The sequence below is a fragment of the Littorina saxatilis genome, linkage group LG3 (assembly GCF_037325665.1).
Source record: "Littorina saxatilis isolate snail1 linkage group LG3, US_GU_Lsax_2.0, whole genome shotgun sequence".
Taxonomy (NCBI): domain Eukaryota; kingdom Metazoa; phylum Mollusca; class Gastropoda; order Littorinimorpha; family Littorinidae; genus Littorina; species Littorina saxatilis.
This window is the reverse complement of record NC_090247.1, coordinates 34430598-34443705: the sequence shown is the minus strand read 5'-3', so window position 1 is coordinate 34443705 and position 13108 is coordinate 34430598. Positions and strand designations below refer to the sequence as shown.

The following is a 13108-nucleotide window of genomic DNA, read 5'->3' as shown; positions in this document are numbered from 1 at the left end:
ATGAAAAGAGTGACATGGACAGTGTTGGTGAAGTTACTGGCTGGTAGCGACTTTAGAGGAGGGGGATCCGATGGGTCCTCTAACTTTACAGCTCGGAGATACCCCGGTAAGGACTTACCGGTGTTTCATAAATAACACTTAGCGGACTTATCGAGCGTAAGTGGTTTTACAGGCCAGTATATGAGTTGCAGCTTTTTCAAGAATACCGGGGCCAGGGGTCATCAAACCATGGAAGTGTGAGAAGTTATAAAGGTCTAGCAAAACAAAAAACATTAAAAAAAATGAGAATTTGCTATGTATTGTATAGCAATACGATTCTCTGTGGACAATTGCCTTTTCAATCGGAGTACATTAACAAGACGATGCACAACGAGTTTAAGAAAAAGGATCAAACAAATTCTGTAACATCTGAAATAAAACAAGTCGCGTAAGGCGAAAATACAATATTTAGTCAAGTAGCTGTCGAACTCACAGAATGAAACTGAACGCAACGCAACGCAGCAAGACCGTATACTCGTAGCATCGTCACTCCACCACCCGTGGCAAAGGCAGTGCCCGTGGAATTGACAAGAAGAGCGGGGTATTTGTTGCGCTGAGAAGGATAGCACGCTTTTCTGTACCTCTCTTCGTTTTAACTTTCTGAGCGTGTTTTTAATCCAAACATATCATATCTATATGTTTTTGGAATCAGGAACCGACAAGGAATAAGATGAAAGTGTTTTTAAATTGATTTCGAAAAAAAAAATTTGATAATAATTTTTATATATTTAATTTTCAGAGCTTGATTTTAATCCAAATATAACATATTTATATGTTTTTGGAATCAGCAAATGATGGAGAATAAGATAAACGTAAATTTGGATCGTTTTATAAATTTTTATTTTTTTTTTACAATTTTCAGATTTTTAATGACCAAAGTCATTAATTAATTTTTAAGCCACCACACTGAAATGCAATACCGAAGTCCGGGCTTCGTCGAAGATTACTTGACCAAAATTTCAACCAATTTGGTTGAAAAATGAGGGCGTGACAGTGCCGCCTCAACTTTCACGAAAAGCCGGATATGACGTCATCAAAGACATTTATCAAAATAATGAAAAAAACGTTCGGGGATTTCATACCCAGGAACTCTCATGTCAAATTTCATAAAGATCGGTCCAGTAGTTTAGTCTGAATCGCTCTACACACACACACACGCACACACGCACGCACACACGCACATACACCACGACCCTCGTTTCGATTCCCCCTCGATGTTAAAATATTTAGTCAAAACTTGACTAAATATAAAAACATGTAAGAAGTCAGGACACAAACGCATTCGTTTTCCAACACCGGCCTTTCTGGACAAGGAAATAACGCAGCGTGATGATCAAGTCAAAATGAATAAACATCCTGGTGAGTCACACGCACGCTAACACGCACGCACGCAAACACAGACGGACAGATAGACAGACAGAAAGGCAGACAGACCGACACACACACACACACACACACACACACAGACACACACTCACATTCACACACACTCACACACACAAACACACACACACACACACACGCACGGACGCACGCACGCAAACACACACACACACACACACACACACTCACACTCACACACACACAATGACAAAGAACATAACACCAATACATTGTGTGCATTTGCATGCCTTTCAAGGTCCTCGTCTATAAATGCACACATGCACAGGCGATAGATTTTCCCCTGAACTTGACATGTTTGCTTATGCTGATATGAGTTTTGGACATGCATAAAACAGCACACATAAAACGGTGTTTGACTACTTATCTTAGCAGGCCACCTTCACATTTATCCGAAGATTCAACAACTGAAAGGACAGGATATTCGCCTTCTGACATTTTAAACGACCCAACCACAGTGCTTCTATGCACGACAGAAGATTGGTGTGTGCTTACATTTGCTTAGAAAAGAGTAAGTTGCATTAGATAGGCAAAGCCAATTCCTTCAGGCCTGGGCCCAGTCTCTTGGGATTTAGTTTGTTCAAACGTGCTTGTTTAATGTCCGAACAGAATCCTTCCATGCTCGTTAGTTCCACTAGACGACTAGATCTTTTTCGGGCGGGTGGCCGATTTTTTTTTCTTAGTCTAGAATGTTGCCCTGAAGTTGCCCTAAACTAGTATTGCATGGAGTTTCACACATTATTTTAAAATAAATATATGATATTGAATGATACCTTCAGGAAAAAATAGACCCAATTTCTAACATACTTTGAGAACTGTCGTTTCCTTTCAAATAAAACGATTTTATCTGCCTGTGTTCGCTGCAGGAAATGCAACGTCGACCTTTACATGCTTACTGAAATTAAATCCTGCAAGGTTTCCTCAAGTGCGCGTGTGCCAACTTATAGGTTCACAACACACTGAGTGCTGTGGCATTATATCAGTACGAGTAACCCGGAAGATATCTGGTCTTGTGTGTTTATATGATTTATGTTTTTTGTGGAGTTTCCTTGGCCACTGAAAACTTCATGGATCTTTGTTTGCGTTTCAAACATGTGACACAGAAAGCAACAATACAAACGCAGAAGGTAAATCAACTTTAAGCATTTCCTGGGTGTTTATCAACTAACAAAACATTGCTTCCTGCATTTGCCTTCCTTTGTGATTTGATAAATATTTTATGTGCTCGTCTTCCCGAAAGTATCTCAAAATGTGTTTCTTCAATTGTGTGTTTCCTCAATTGTGTGTGTGTGTGTGTGTGTGTGTGTGTGTGTGTGTGTGTGTGTGTGTGTGTTAGTGTGTGTGTGTTAGTGTGTGTGTGGGTGTGTGTTAGTGTGTGTGTGTGTGTGCGTCTGTGTGTGTATGTGTGAGTGTGTGTTTGTTTGTTTGTGTGTGTGTGTCTATGTGTGTGTGTGTGTGTGTGTTTATCTGTGTGTCTCTGTGTGTCTGCGTGTGTGTGTGTGTGTGTGTGTGTGTGTGTGTGTGTGTGTGTTTATCGGTTTGTGTCTGCGTGTGTGTGTGTGTGTGTGTGTGTGTGTGTGTGTGTGTGTGTGTGTGTGTATAGTGGGGGGAGGGGGGAAGGCTTTCCTAATTTAGATTGAAAAAGTGCTGTCTGTCTGTCTGTCTGTCTGTATTGTCTGTTTGAATTTCTGATAGTGTCATATTGGTCTGCAAAACCACTTGAATGTACGTATGATAGACAGTTGAAAAGAAACTTGATTTGTCATTAACATGTAACATGTCTTTAGGGGGTTTGCCTCATTGGGCCCCCGTTTCATTGGGTCCCCGTCTCATTGGGCCCCCACACTTTTTTTTGTAGCAATAACAAAACGTGTCATTGGGCCCCCGTCTCTGTAGGCCCCCGTCTCATTGGGCTCCCGTCTCATCGGGTCCCCGTTTCATTGGGCCCCCACACTTTTTGTAGCAATAACAAAACGTGTCATTGGACCCCCGTCTCTTTGGGCCCCCAGCATAATAAACAAGCCTGAACGGTATATTCTGTATTTCAGCAGTGCAATGGTACAACCCCTCCACGTCAAAGGCACAGTAAGCCTCCCGTAAACCATCACAGACCCTCCCTCGGCCATCCCATCTCTAACCCTGAACCCACCACCTAATTCACGCACACCAGTCTTTCTGTCAAAACAATGGCCCCTGCAAAACATGGGGCACACGTCATCAGTTTCCCCGCATACTCAAAAACAGGTGACGTGTTCGTTTCCGTAGGATAATTATAGCCGTGACGAAATATATTTATCTTCCTGACGTGTTTTTCAAGCAAAAATTAAAAAAATTTCTCTCCGACAATGTTTAGAATTTGGCTTATCTGTCAAAATCACGTTTGAGATGTCCGTGTTTGAGTTAGCTATTTTTTGACAGAGTTTGGCTTATCCAAATCATAAATAGTCTTACAAAGAGGGGGTCTAGCGGGGAATTGATTTTGGTTTCAGATATCCGAGTTTTTTGCTTAAGCGTGTTTCGTTTAGGCGAGTGCGGCTGTACACACATTTACGCAATCCAGTAATGGGATGTAGACGCAGCTCATTACTTTAGATTATTTCAATTCGTCAGCTTTCGACGGACTGGTAATACTCACATGAAGGCCGGCATGCCTAAATCCCCCTTTGACCTTTAAATGACATTGACCCTGAAAGGTCATAATATCTAGACTTGGGGGCCCAACGAGACGGGGGCCCAATGAGACGGGGACCCAACGAGACGGGGGCCCAACGAGACGGGGGCCTAATGAGACGGGGGCCCAATGAGACGGGGGCCCGATGAGACGGGGGCTCAAAGACATCTTGCCGTATTTAGAAACGAGGGCAGAGTCCCATCCCTGCTCGCAAGCGCCAGATGTAACCGAGTGCCGTAACACCACGATCACCTCGGGAGGCGAAGTGCAATCAAACAGGATTGAAAATGTCAGGGCCATTTTCTTAGCCCTATAAAAACTGTTATGCAAACCCGAAGGTTTCCATGAACATACAGACAATCAGAAACCACCAGACCCCATCACAAACAGAATTCCACAATCCACCGGTGTTGACTTAAAGGCCAACAACTCGGGTGCAGAGTCTGCCGTGAAAGGAGCAGTAGCCTCCCCTGTCACATTAGGAAGAAGTGGTTCCTTGTTGCTGTTGTACAACATAGAACGCCGTAGCTTGTCGTGCGATAAAGGGATTATCAACTTTCCGAGAACTGCTTTGGAGCATTTTGGAATAGTTTCCTGATACTCTAAAATCAATATTTGACAGCCAAATACAACCGATTTGGACGTACCGGTATAATATATTGAAACTACGAACACACACACAAACAAACACCCCCCCACCCCACCCCACACAGACACAGACACAGACACAGACACACACACACACACACACACACACACACACACACATATTATCCTGTCATATATTTTTGGACAGGACGAAGTCAGATTTTGCGGTTGACATGGCAAAGAGCACCAAACCTTCACTCTCGGATGGCGCTGAAAATAAACGTGATGCTTTACAGGTAAGTGAACATTTGTCAATTTCAATTTTAGTACCAGATACTAACAGATCCTGTTTTTGAGAAATGACTAAAAACTGCTCAAATGTATGAACGCATTGCTGAGAGTTCTGCAGCCAGACAAGTTTTGTGTCAACCACCTTTGTTTTTACTCAAACTAGCCTTTCCTTCTGTTTCTGTCATCAAGCCATCGATGAAGGACGAACGTTTTTTGTTTGTTTGTTTGTTTGATTTTTTACTCGTTGGTCGTGTTCGTCTTGGTCTGGTCTATTTCCTATGATACATTTAGACTCATACGAGTGTTGTTATCAAAATGCCTTGCGCGAATTCATATCTCTGCGTTCAAGGCCGAGGCAACTATATGCACTAATTGCGTGACTTTTCTTCTTCGTTCATGGGCTGAAACCCGCTCGGTTTTTACGTGTGTAACCGTTTTAACCCCGCCATTTAGGCAGCCATACGCCGCTTTCGGGGGACACATGCTTAGTATTTTCGTGTCTTTATAACCCACCGAACTCTTACATGGATTACGGGATCTTTTCCGAGCGCACCTGGTCTTGTGCTTCTGTATACATGTAACGCCAAGCGATGTGCGTCACTGAATTCTAAATCGTTTGTGTGTAATCTTTGTAGTACGTAAGTCTGTTATGAGTGAATGTCTTCAGATTTTGCCAGAATGGCAAACAAGTAACTGAACAAACGACTATGAAAACAAAGACAATCACAGAACCAACAACCATGTAAACATAGATGAAGGAAACAACATGAAAACCAAAAGTATGCTTCAAATTTAATTCATCAGATAACAAAAAAGGTGCATGATTATAGAACAATGTATAGGTTCTTTTCAGAAAATGTATCTTTATGGTTCACTGTCAGTCGTTCTGCCTTTCTGTATATAGCGGGGATATAGCTCAGTTGGTAGCGCGCTGGATTTATATTCAGTTGGCCGCTGTCAGCGTGAGTTCGATCCCAGGTTCGGCGGAAATTTATTTCACAGAGTCAACTTTGTGTGCAGACTCTCTTCGGTGTCCGAACCTCCCCCCGTGTACACTACATTGGGTGTGCACGTTAAAGATCCCACGATTGACAAAAGGGTCTTTCCTGGCAAAATTGCTTAGGCACAGTTAATAATTGTCTACCTATACCCGTGTGACTTGGAATAATAGGCCGTGAAAGGTAAATATGCGCCGAAATGGCTGCAATCTACTGGCCGTATAAAATTTCATCTCACACGGCATCACTGCAGAGCGCCTAGAACTGTACCCACGGAATATGCGCGTGTCGTGTTCCGAGCGTACATAAACAACACTCACATCAGGTACGTTCATCTAGTTTACTTGTCTAGCAAACTGCTACAGATGACAACAATACAAGGTCGATGCGGTAAGCCATGCCTCATCAGTGTCCCGCGTGCATGCCAGAGCGAAGCGAGTCGTGGGCGGAAAGGCACCGTTGCACATGCGCGCCCCATCACATGACCGACCGAGTTCGACCGACACGACCCGAGAGGTACCGAATACCGTCACATCTCCCCCCTTCAAATAAAAAGATATAATGATCTTGATGAAACGAAACGTTATCGTTATCATTTAAAATTAAAGTTCAATAGGGGTTTCAGTAACGAATCTTCCGACCGGAACCGAAACAGTCATTGTTTATTTGCTGTTGATCTGCGGAGTCGATGGTTCACTCTTCGAAGCGGGACGGTGGTCTCACAGTTCGTCCGCTGCGGGTTTTGATGACCGGAGTCGACGGTTGCTGCCCTGGGTTAGGCGCCGCTGGAGGATGTCGCGGGGACCCAGGCGTCGGTGGAGGTTCCGGAGAACGAAGACCTGGTTGGTCTGCATTGCGCTGGCTTGGCGTTTCAGGAACAGGACTCTGTTGGGTTGGGACAGGGTAAAGGACAGGGATGTTGGTCATGGTAGGCCTGTCTAACACTTGTCGGGAAGACAATCTGAGGTGTCGTCTGTTCCGACGATACTGTCCCCTTTCTGACCGTATCTCGTAGGACCGTGGTGCACATTGACGCAGGACTGTTGCTGGTTTTCCCCAGGACTTTTCGTGATCTAGTTTCTGAAGAACAGTGTCACCTGGTATTAGTGGCGGCAGGATCTCTGTCCCATGACGTCTGTCGTGGTCACTCTTGTTTCTGAGCTTTGCTTGCTCGTCCCGCGCCTTGATCGCATCCCTTCTGACCGTCTTTGGGATGAGATTGCTTGCGAGAGTAGGGAGCGTCGTTCGCATCTTTCTTCCGAGTGCTAGCTCCGCTGGACTCGTTCCTGTTGGCGTCGTAGGTGTAGCCCGGTGACTGAGTAGGGCTAAGAACGGGTCTTCTTGAGCGAGAATCTTCTTGGCCTCTTGTACTGCTCGCTCGGCTTCTCCATTCGACTGTGGAAAGTATGGACTGCTAGTCGAGTGAGTAAACTTCCATGCTGCTGCGAAGTTCTGGAACTCTGTTGACGTGAACTGAGAACCGTTGTCCGTGACGATGACATCTGGTATTCCGTGGTGTGCGAAGATGTTCTTCATCCGTCCAATGACGACTTCAGATGTCTCTCTCGGAAGATGAGCGATTTCAAGATATCTTGAATAATAGTCAATCAGAACAAGGTAACTCTGTCCCTTGAAGTCACACAAGTCTGCAGCAACCATCTGGAATGGTCTGTCTGGGAGTTCTGTTGTCATAAGTGGCTCACTTCTTTGGGATGGCTGCTTCTCTTCGCAGTGTTGACATGCTGACACGCTTTGCTTGATGTTTTCATTGATGCCTGGCCACCAAACTGTCGACTTTGCTCTTTCTCGACATTTGGTTATCCCGAGATGGCCTTCGTGAATCCGGTTCAGCATTTCTTCTCTCAAGACCTGCGGAATGACGATCCGGACGCCTCTGACGAGAAGACCTCGATGTATGCTGAACTCCCCTCTGAATGCGTAGTAGTCTTTCAGAGCTGGCTCTACGTCAGTGACGTACCTGGGCCAACCGTTGGCCGTGTAGTGTAGAGCTGCTTTGACGACAGGATCTTGCTGACTCAGTGCTGCTATCTCGTCTAGTCTTTTGTCTGAAACCGGCCATGAAGATTGGACAGCGTTGACGTGAGCTTCCACATCTTCCGCCAGTAGTGTGGCAACATCGGCTCTGTCTTCCAATGTCTCTTCTCTCCCCTCTTGGACAGGCGACTGAGGACTTCTCGACAAGGCGTCAGCCACCACAAGCGTCTTGCCTGGTGAATAACTTGCTGTCAAGCTGAATCGCATCAGTCTCATCAGCATCCGCTGACATCTGATGGGCGTTTCGTCCAAATCTTTGGTGTTGATGAGAGGAATGAGCGGCTTGTGGTCGGTTTCGAGCGTAAATTTCTCCAGACCGATCAGATAACGTTCGAACTTTTCGCACGCCCACACAGCAGCTAGACATTCCTTCTCAATCTGGGCATACCCTTGTTCCGTTGATGTCAGAGTTCTTGAGCAGAAAGCGACTGGCTTCATCTTCTCCCCATGCTGCTGCAGGAGTACGCCGCCAATACCGTAGCTGCTCGCGTCGGCACTGACCGTTGTCGGCTTAGTCAAGTCGAAGTAAGCGAGGGTAGGAGCTGCTGTCAGGAGCTCTTTCGCTTTTGAAAACGCTAGTGTCTGTGGCTGTCCCCAGTTCCACGCCTTGTCTTTCTCCTGCAACTCGGTGACAGGCTTCAAGACTGACGACAAGTTTGACAGAAATCGTCCCAGAAAGTTCATCATGCCCAGAATTCTTCTCAGTTCTGTGACGTTGGTCGGGTCAGGCATGTTGATGATGGCATCAATCTTCTTCTTGTCTGGTCTGATTCCGTCGGCGTTGATCACGTGACCAAGGAACTCGATCTCTGACTGCTTGAAGCTGCATTTTTCCTTGTTGAGCTTGAGCCCGGCCTCGACAATCTTCTTCATGGAGCTCTCAAGATGCTGCTCGTGTTCTTCATCTGAGTTGCTGTAGATGAGAACGTCATCGAAGAAACAGATCGTGTTTTCTTCTCCCTTCAGGATCGTCTCCATCGTACGTTGGAAAATCTCGGGAGCGGAGGATATTCCGAACGGAAGTCTTTTGTAGTAGTACCTTCCGAATGGCGTGATGAAGGTTGTGTACTTGGCAGTTTCTGGGTCGAGAGGAATTTGATAAAACCCCGACGTTGCGTCCAGCTTGCTGAAAATCTTCGCTCCTTTGAGTCGATGCAAAATGTCGTCGAGAGTCGGAATCGGGTACCTCTCCCTCTTGACTGACAGGTTCAGCTTTTTCAAGTCCGTGCAGATCCGGACCGCTCCAGATTTCTTCAAAACTGGCACCATCGGAGAACACCAATCTGTTGGCTCGGTTATTTCCTCAATAATTCCGGCCTTCTTCATCCTTTCCAGTTCTTCTTCTACCTTCTTCATCAAAGGTATGGGTACTCTCCGAGCTGTGTGCAGACTGTAGGGCTGGCTGTTCTCTTTCAAGACGATCTTTGCCGGTGGGCAGTTGACTGGTTGCTGGTCCAACTCACCGAACGCTGGCTGTATGCTGTCGAGACGTTGGACAAGTCCCATGCGTTTACAGGCTTCTCTGCTTAATAAGCTCTCTGTCTTGCTGTCGACGACATAGATATCCAGGTGAAACTCTTGACCGTTGATGTTGGTAGTGTCCCTAAAGAATCCTATGCAGGATATCTGTCCGCCTGCGCCGTGCATGACTGCACAGGTGGGGATAAGCTTGGGACACGGGACAAGGGTCAGGTAGAGGGATTTGGAAATGATGGTCACATCTGCACCTGTGTCGATCTTGAACTTGATCTTGCGACGTCCAAATAATAGGTCAGTGTACCATGCTGGTTCAGCTCCCTGCTTGTGTACGACACCCATGTAGTACACTTCTTCTGCGTCGACAGCGTTGACTTGCTTGGAACGGCAACAAGAAAAGTAATGTCCGTACCTGCCACAGCCGTGACACTGCTTCCCTTTTGCTGGACAGTCACTGTCTTTCTTGTGTTGTCCACGTCCGCAGCGTGAACATGATGCATCACTTCTCCCCTCCTGAGGAAAGCGACGACCGCCACCACGCGGATGACGAAATCCACCCCTGTAACCGGTGTGCTTGGTTGCTGGACCGCTGCTGCCACTGTCACGGCTGGTACCTGTTGCACCTGCACCGCCGCGAGGGCGTCTGTTGAATCGCTGCGTACCAGTGTGTACAGCGTCGACACTGGAACGTTGCTCAGACAGCTGTCTCTTGACTTGCTCGTACTGCCTGGCTTGCTTAATGGCGTCTTGCAAATTCAGGTCTGCTTGCATTTGTAACTTTTCTGAGAGTTCTCGGTCGTTCACACCAAGGACGAACCTGTCGCGAATGGCTTCGTCGCGGTTATGAAAATCTGCGTGCTCAGAAAGTTCGTACAGGGCTCTGACGTAAGGTTCGATTTGCTCGCCGCTGTGTTGGCTTCTGGTGTTGAAGACGGCTCGAACGTGTATGACGTTCTTTTGTGGAACGAAGTGCGTGTCAAATAACTTCAGTACGTCCTCCAGTTTTGCTTCGTCATTGTCCTCGTCATATTCGAACTGTTCGTAGATCTGTTCGGCTTGTATGCCCATAGCATAGATTAAGGAACTGACCTGGACTGAAAATTGTTCTTTGTCTAGTTTAGAAGCAACCCTGTAGCGTTCGAAACGCTTACGCCACGTGAGCCACTGGTCGGGCCTCCCAAAGTCGAGTGGTTCAGGCGGTTTGAATGGCATGCTCTTCTTCTTCCGTACGACTATGCTCGACTATTTCAAAACTCACGGTTGGGTAAAGAATCCCACCGCTGCCACCATGTCGTGTTCCGAGCGTACATAAACAACACTCACATCAGGTACGTTCATCTAGTTTACTTGTCTAGCAAACTGCTACAGATGACAACAATACAAGGTCGATGCGGTAAGCCATGCCTCATCAGTGTCCCGCGTGCATGCCAGAGCGAAGCGAGTCGTGGGCGGAAAGGCACCGTTGCACATGCGCGCCCCATCACATGACCGACCGAGTTCGACCGACACGACCCGAGAGGTACCGAATACCGTCACAGCGCGATATAAGACTCATTGATTGATTGATTGATTGATAGTTCAGTGTATTTTTTCCCTAAAACATATTTTAAGTCCTAATTCACCGAAAACTCGTATATGACCCGTAGGTACCCTTAGAAAATAATGCACTACTGCAAAAGAAAATGTAAGTCCGATACTGGCTGAAAATTTGGGCAGGGGTCCGGGGCCTTACAAAAAAATAAAGAAAAAGAGTAAAGCGACGCCACTTTAATCGCAGTGTGGTAACCTAGGCACGTTACGTTTTTTGTTCTGCCGGTTAGTTCAGTCCACAGGGAGGAGTCTACAAAACATTTTTTTGCTACAAGTGAAAGACATGCACGCATGTTCACAAAGTATGGTGTAGAGTTTACAACTGCATACTTCGGTACATTGTTGGGACCCACACACAGCCGTTCTCAAACGTTTTGCTTCGACTCTAAGGACTCCGTTGAACCTAGACATCTTACTGCTTATGTAGCTGCCGGCTAGCTGCCAACAGGAACTAAGTCACTGAGGTAACCTCTTTCTGTTTGGAAAACCCTTTCTGGATAAAACGCTTAGTTTGGTCAAATTAGGCCGGAGAAGGGGGTTGGGTAAAGGGGATGGACAGGGGAGAAAACTACATCACATGAGAAAACCCGCCGCCCACGCAACACGTGCTCCACGAGGCAGACAAGTGGGGAAGGGTGGTGGGGGGGGGGGATGGGGGTAAGAGGAGGCGCCGCACTGGCCGTCCCAAAACTCGGAACCAGCGTGAGAAAATCGCCGGGTCTGGTCAGCAACGTATTTCAGTAAACCTACCATGGAAAGGCAATCTGCTCTAAAATAAGTACCAACATTTTACTGAGAGAAAGAGCAAAACCGATTTTAGAGGGTGCATCTTAACTTGACCCACTACCAAAACTGACCTGGATGATATATTTCTGCTCTCTATCTCTCTCCCTCTTTCTTATCCTGCAAACTTGTGAAGAAAACTGCTTTTTGAAGTAAGGACGAATTATTCCTTAAGTATAGTCGCTTTTTTCCACATACACACGAAGAGGGATAAGCCACCAGCAGGTCTGCACATTTGTTGACCTGGGAGATCGGAACAATCTCTACCTTTAACCCACCAGGTGTGGCAGGAATTCGAACCCAAGACCCATCGCTTAGGAGGCCGGCGTATTATCCATTAGGCCACTGCGCCCGTCTATTGCGTGACTTTTTTCAGATAGATTTTAGTAGCTCACAGTCATTCTCATACCAAAGTAAAATGTACACCGACATGATCACCATGTTTTTTGAGTCAAAATGGTGTGTTACTTTGCTTTATTTGTTGTTGTCCAATAGCTATTCACTATCCGACCCTCAACTATTGCAATATCATGCATACCGTCTCTAACAATTACAGTTTTGCAATGAAATTCTATGTGGAAATACGGCAAGTGAAAGAAAATAAGAATCAGAGATTTGGTTCTTCATTCGAATGTCAAGGTTAAAAGTGGAGGGAGCAGACACGTTGGTGACTGTTTCCACACCACTACCACTGACGTTTGAAACACGGACGTACGATTTAAAAAAAAATTTTTTTATAAATAAACTTGGCATGTTAAGATGTCATCATCACGGAAGCTTCCTCATTGAAACTTGAGCCTATGGGCTTGGGTCCATGATAATCCTAGGCCAGTCAACTCTGGTTGTGGTATTTGACAAAGACTTGCATCCTGAATTACGTTTTAACATAAATACGTCCTTGTTTAATAAAAAATGTTTTATAAAGAGACTCGATTTAAAATTGTCTTGGTTGACCCAAGGTCAAGACCATGTGGTGGTATTAAGCATCCAATGGACAGGAATACACAAAGAAAGTCAAGGGTTCAGGTACTTTAACGCTGTTCGACGCGTATTTTATTTTAGTGTCAGGCAATAGTCTCCTGTCCACCCAGCGACCTTCCCCTTGACCCTGCTTGTGACCTCGATGTTTTATGCCCCCGCTAGGGGCACGGCACTCTCTAAGCACCCAAAACCTCAAAGAGAGATAACTGGCGGAAACCTTCCTATTGTAGTCTCC

At 45.9% G+C, this 13108-nt stretch overlaps 1 protein-coding gene across 1 annotated transcript in view; it reads left to right on the top strand.

Annotated features, from left to right (window-relative positions):
* Positions 1–2420: 2420 nt before the first annotated feature.
* Positions 2421–13108, top strand: part of LOC138962222 (uncharacterized) — a 44457-nt gene continuing 33769 nt past the window's right edge. The window contains exons 1-2 of the mRNA XM_070333951.1: positions 2421–2567; positions 4908–4995. Of these exons, the coding sequence (XP_070190052.1) occupies positions 4933–4995 (63 nt within the window). The 5' untranslated portion in view covers positions 2421–2567; positions 4908–4932. The remainder of the gene's footprint in view (positions 2568–4907; positions 4996–13108) is intronic.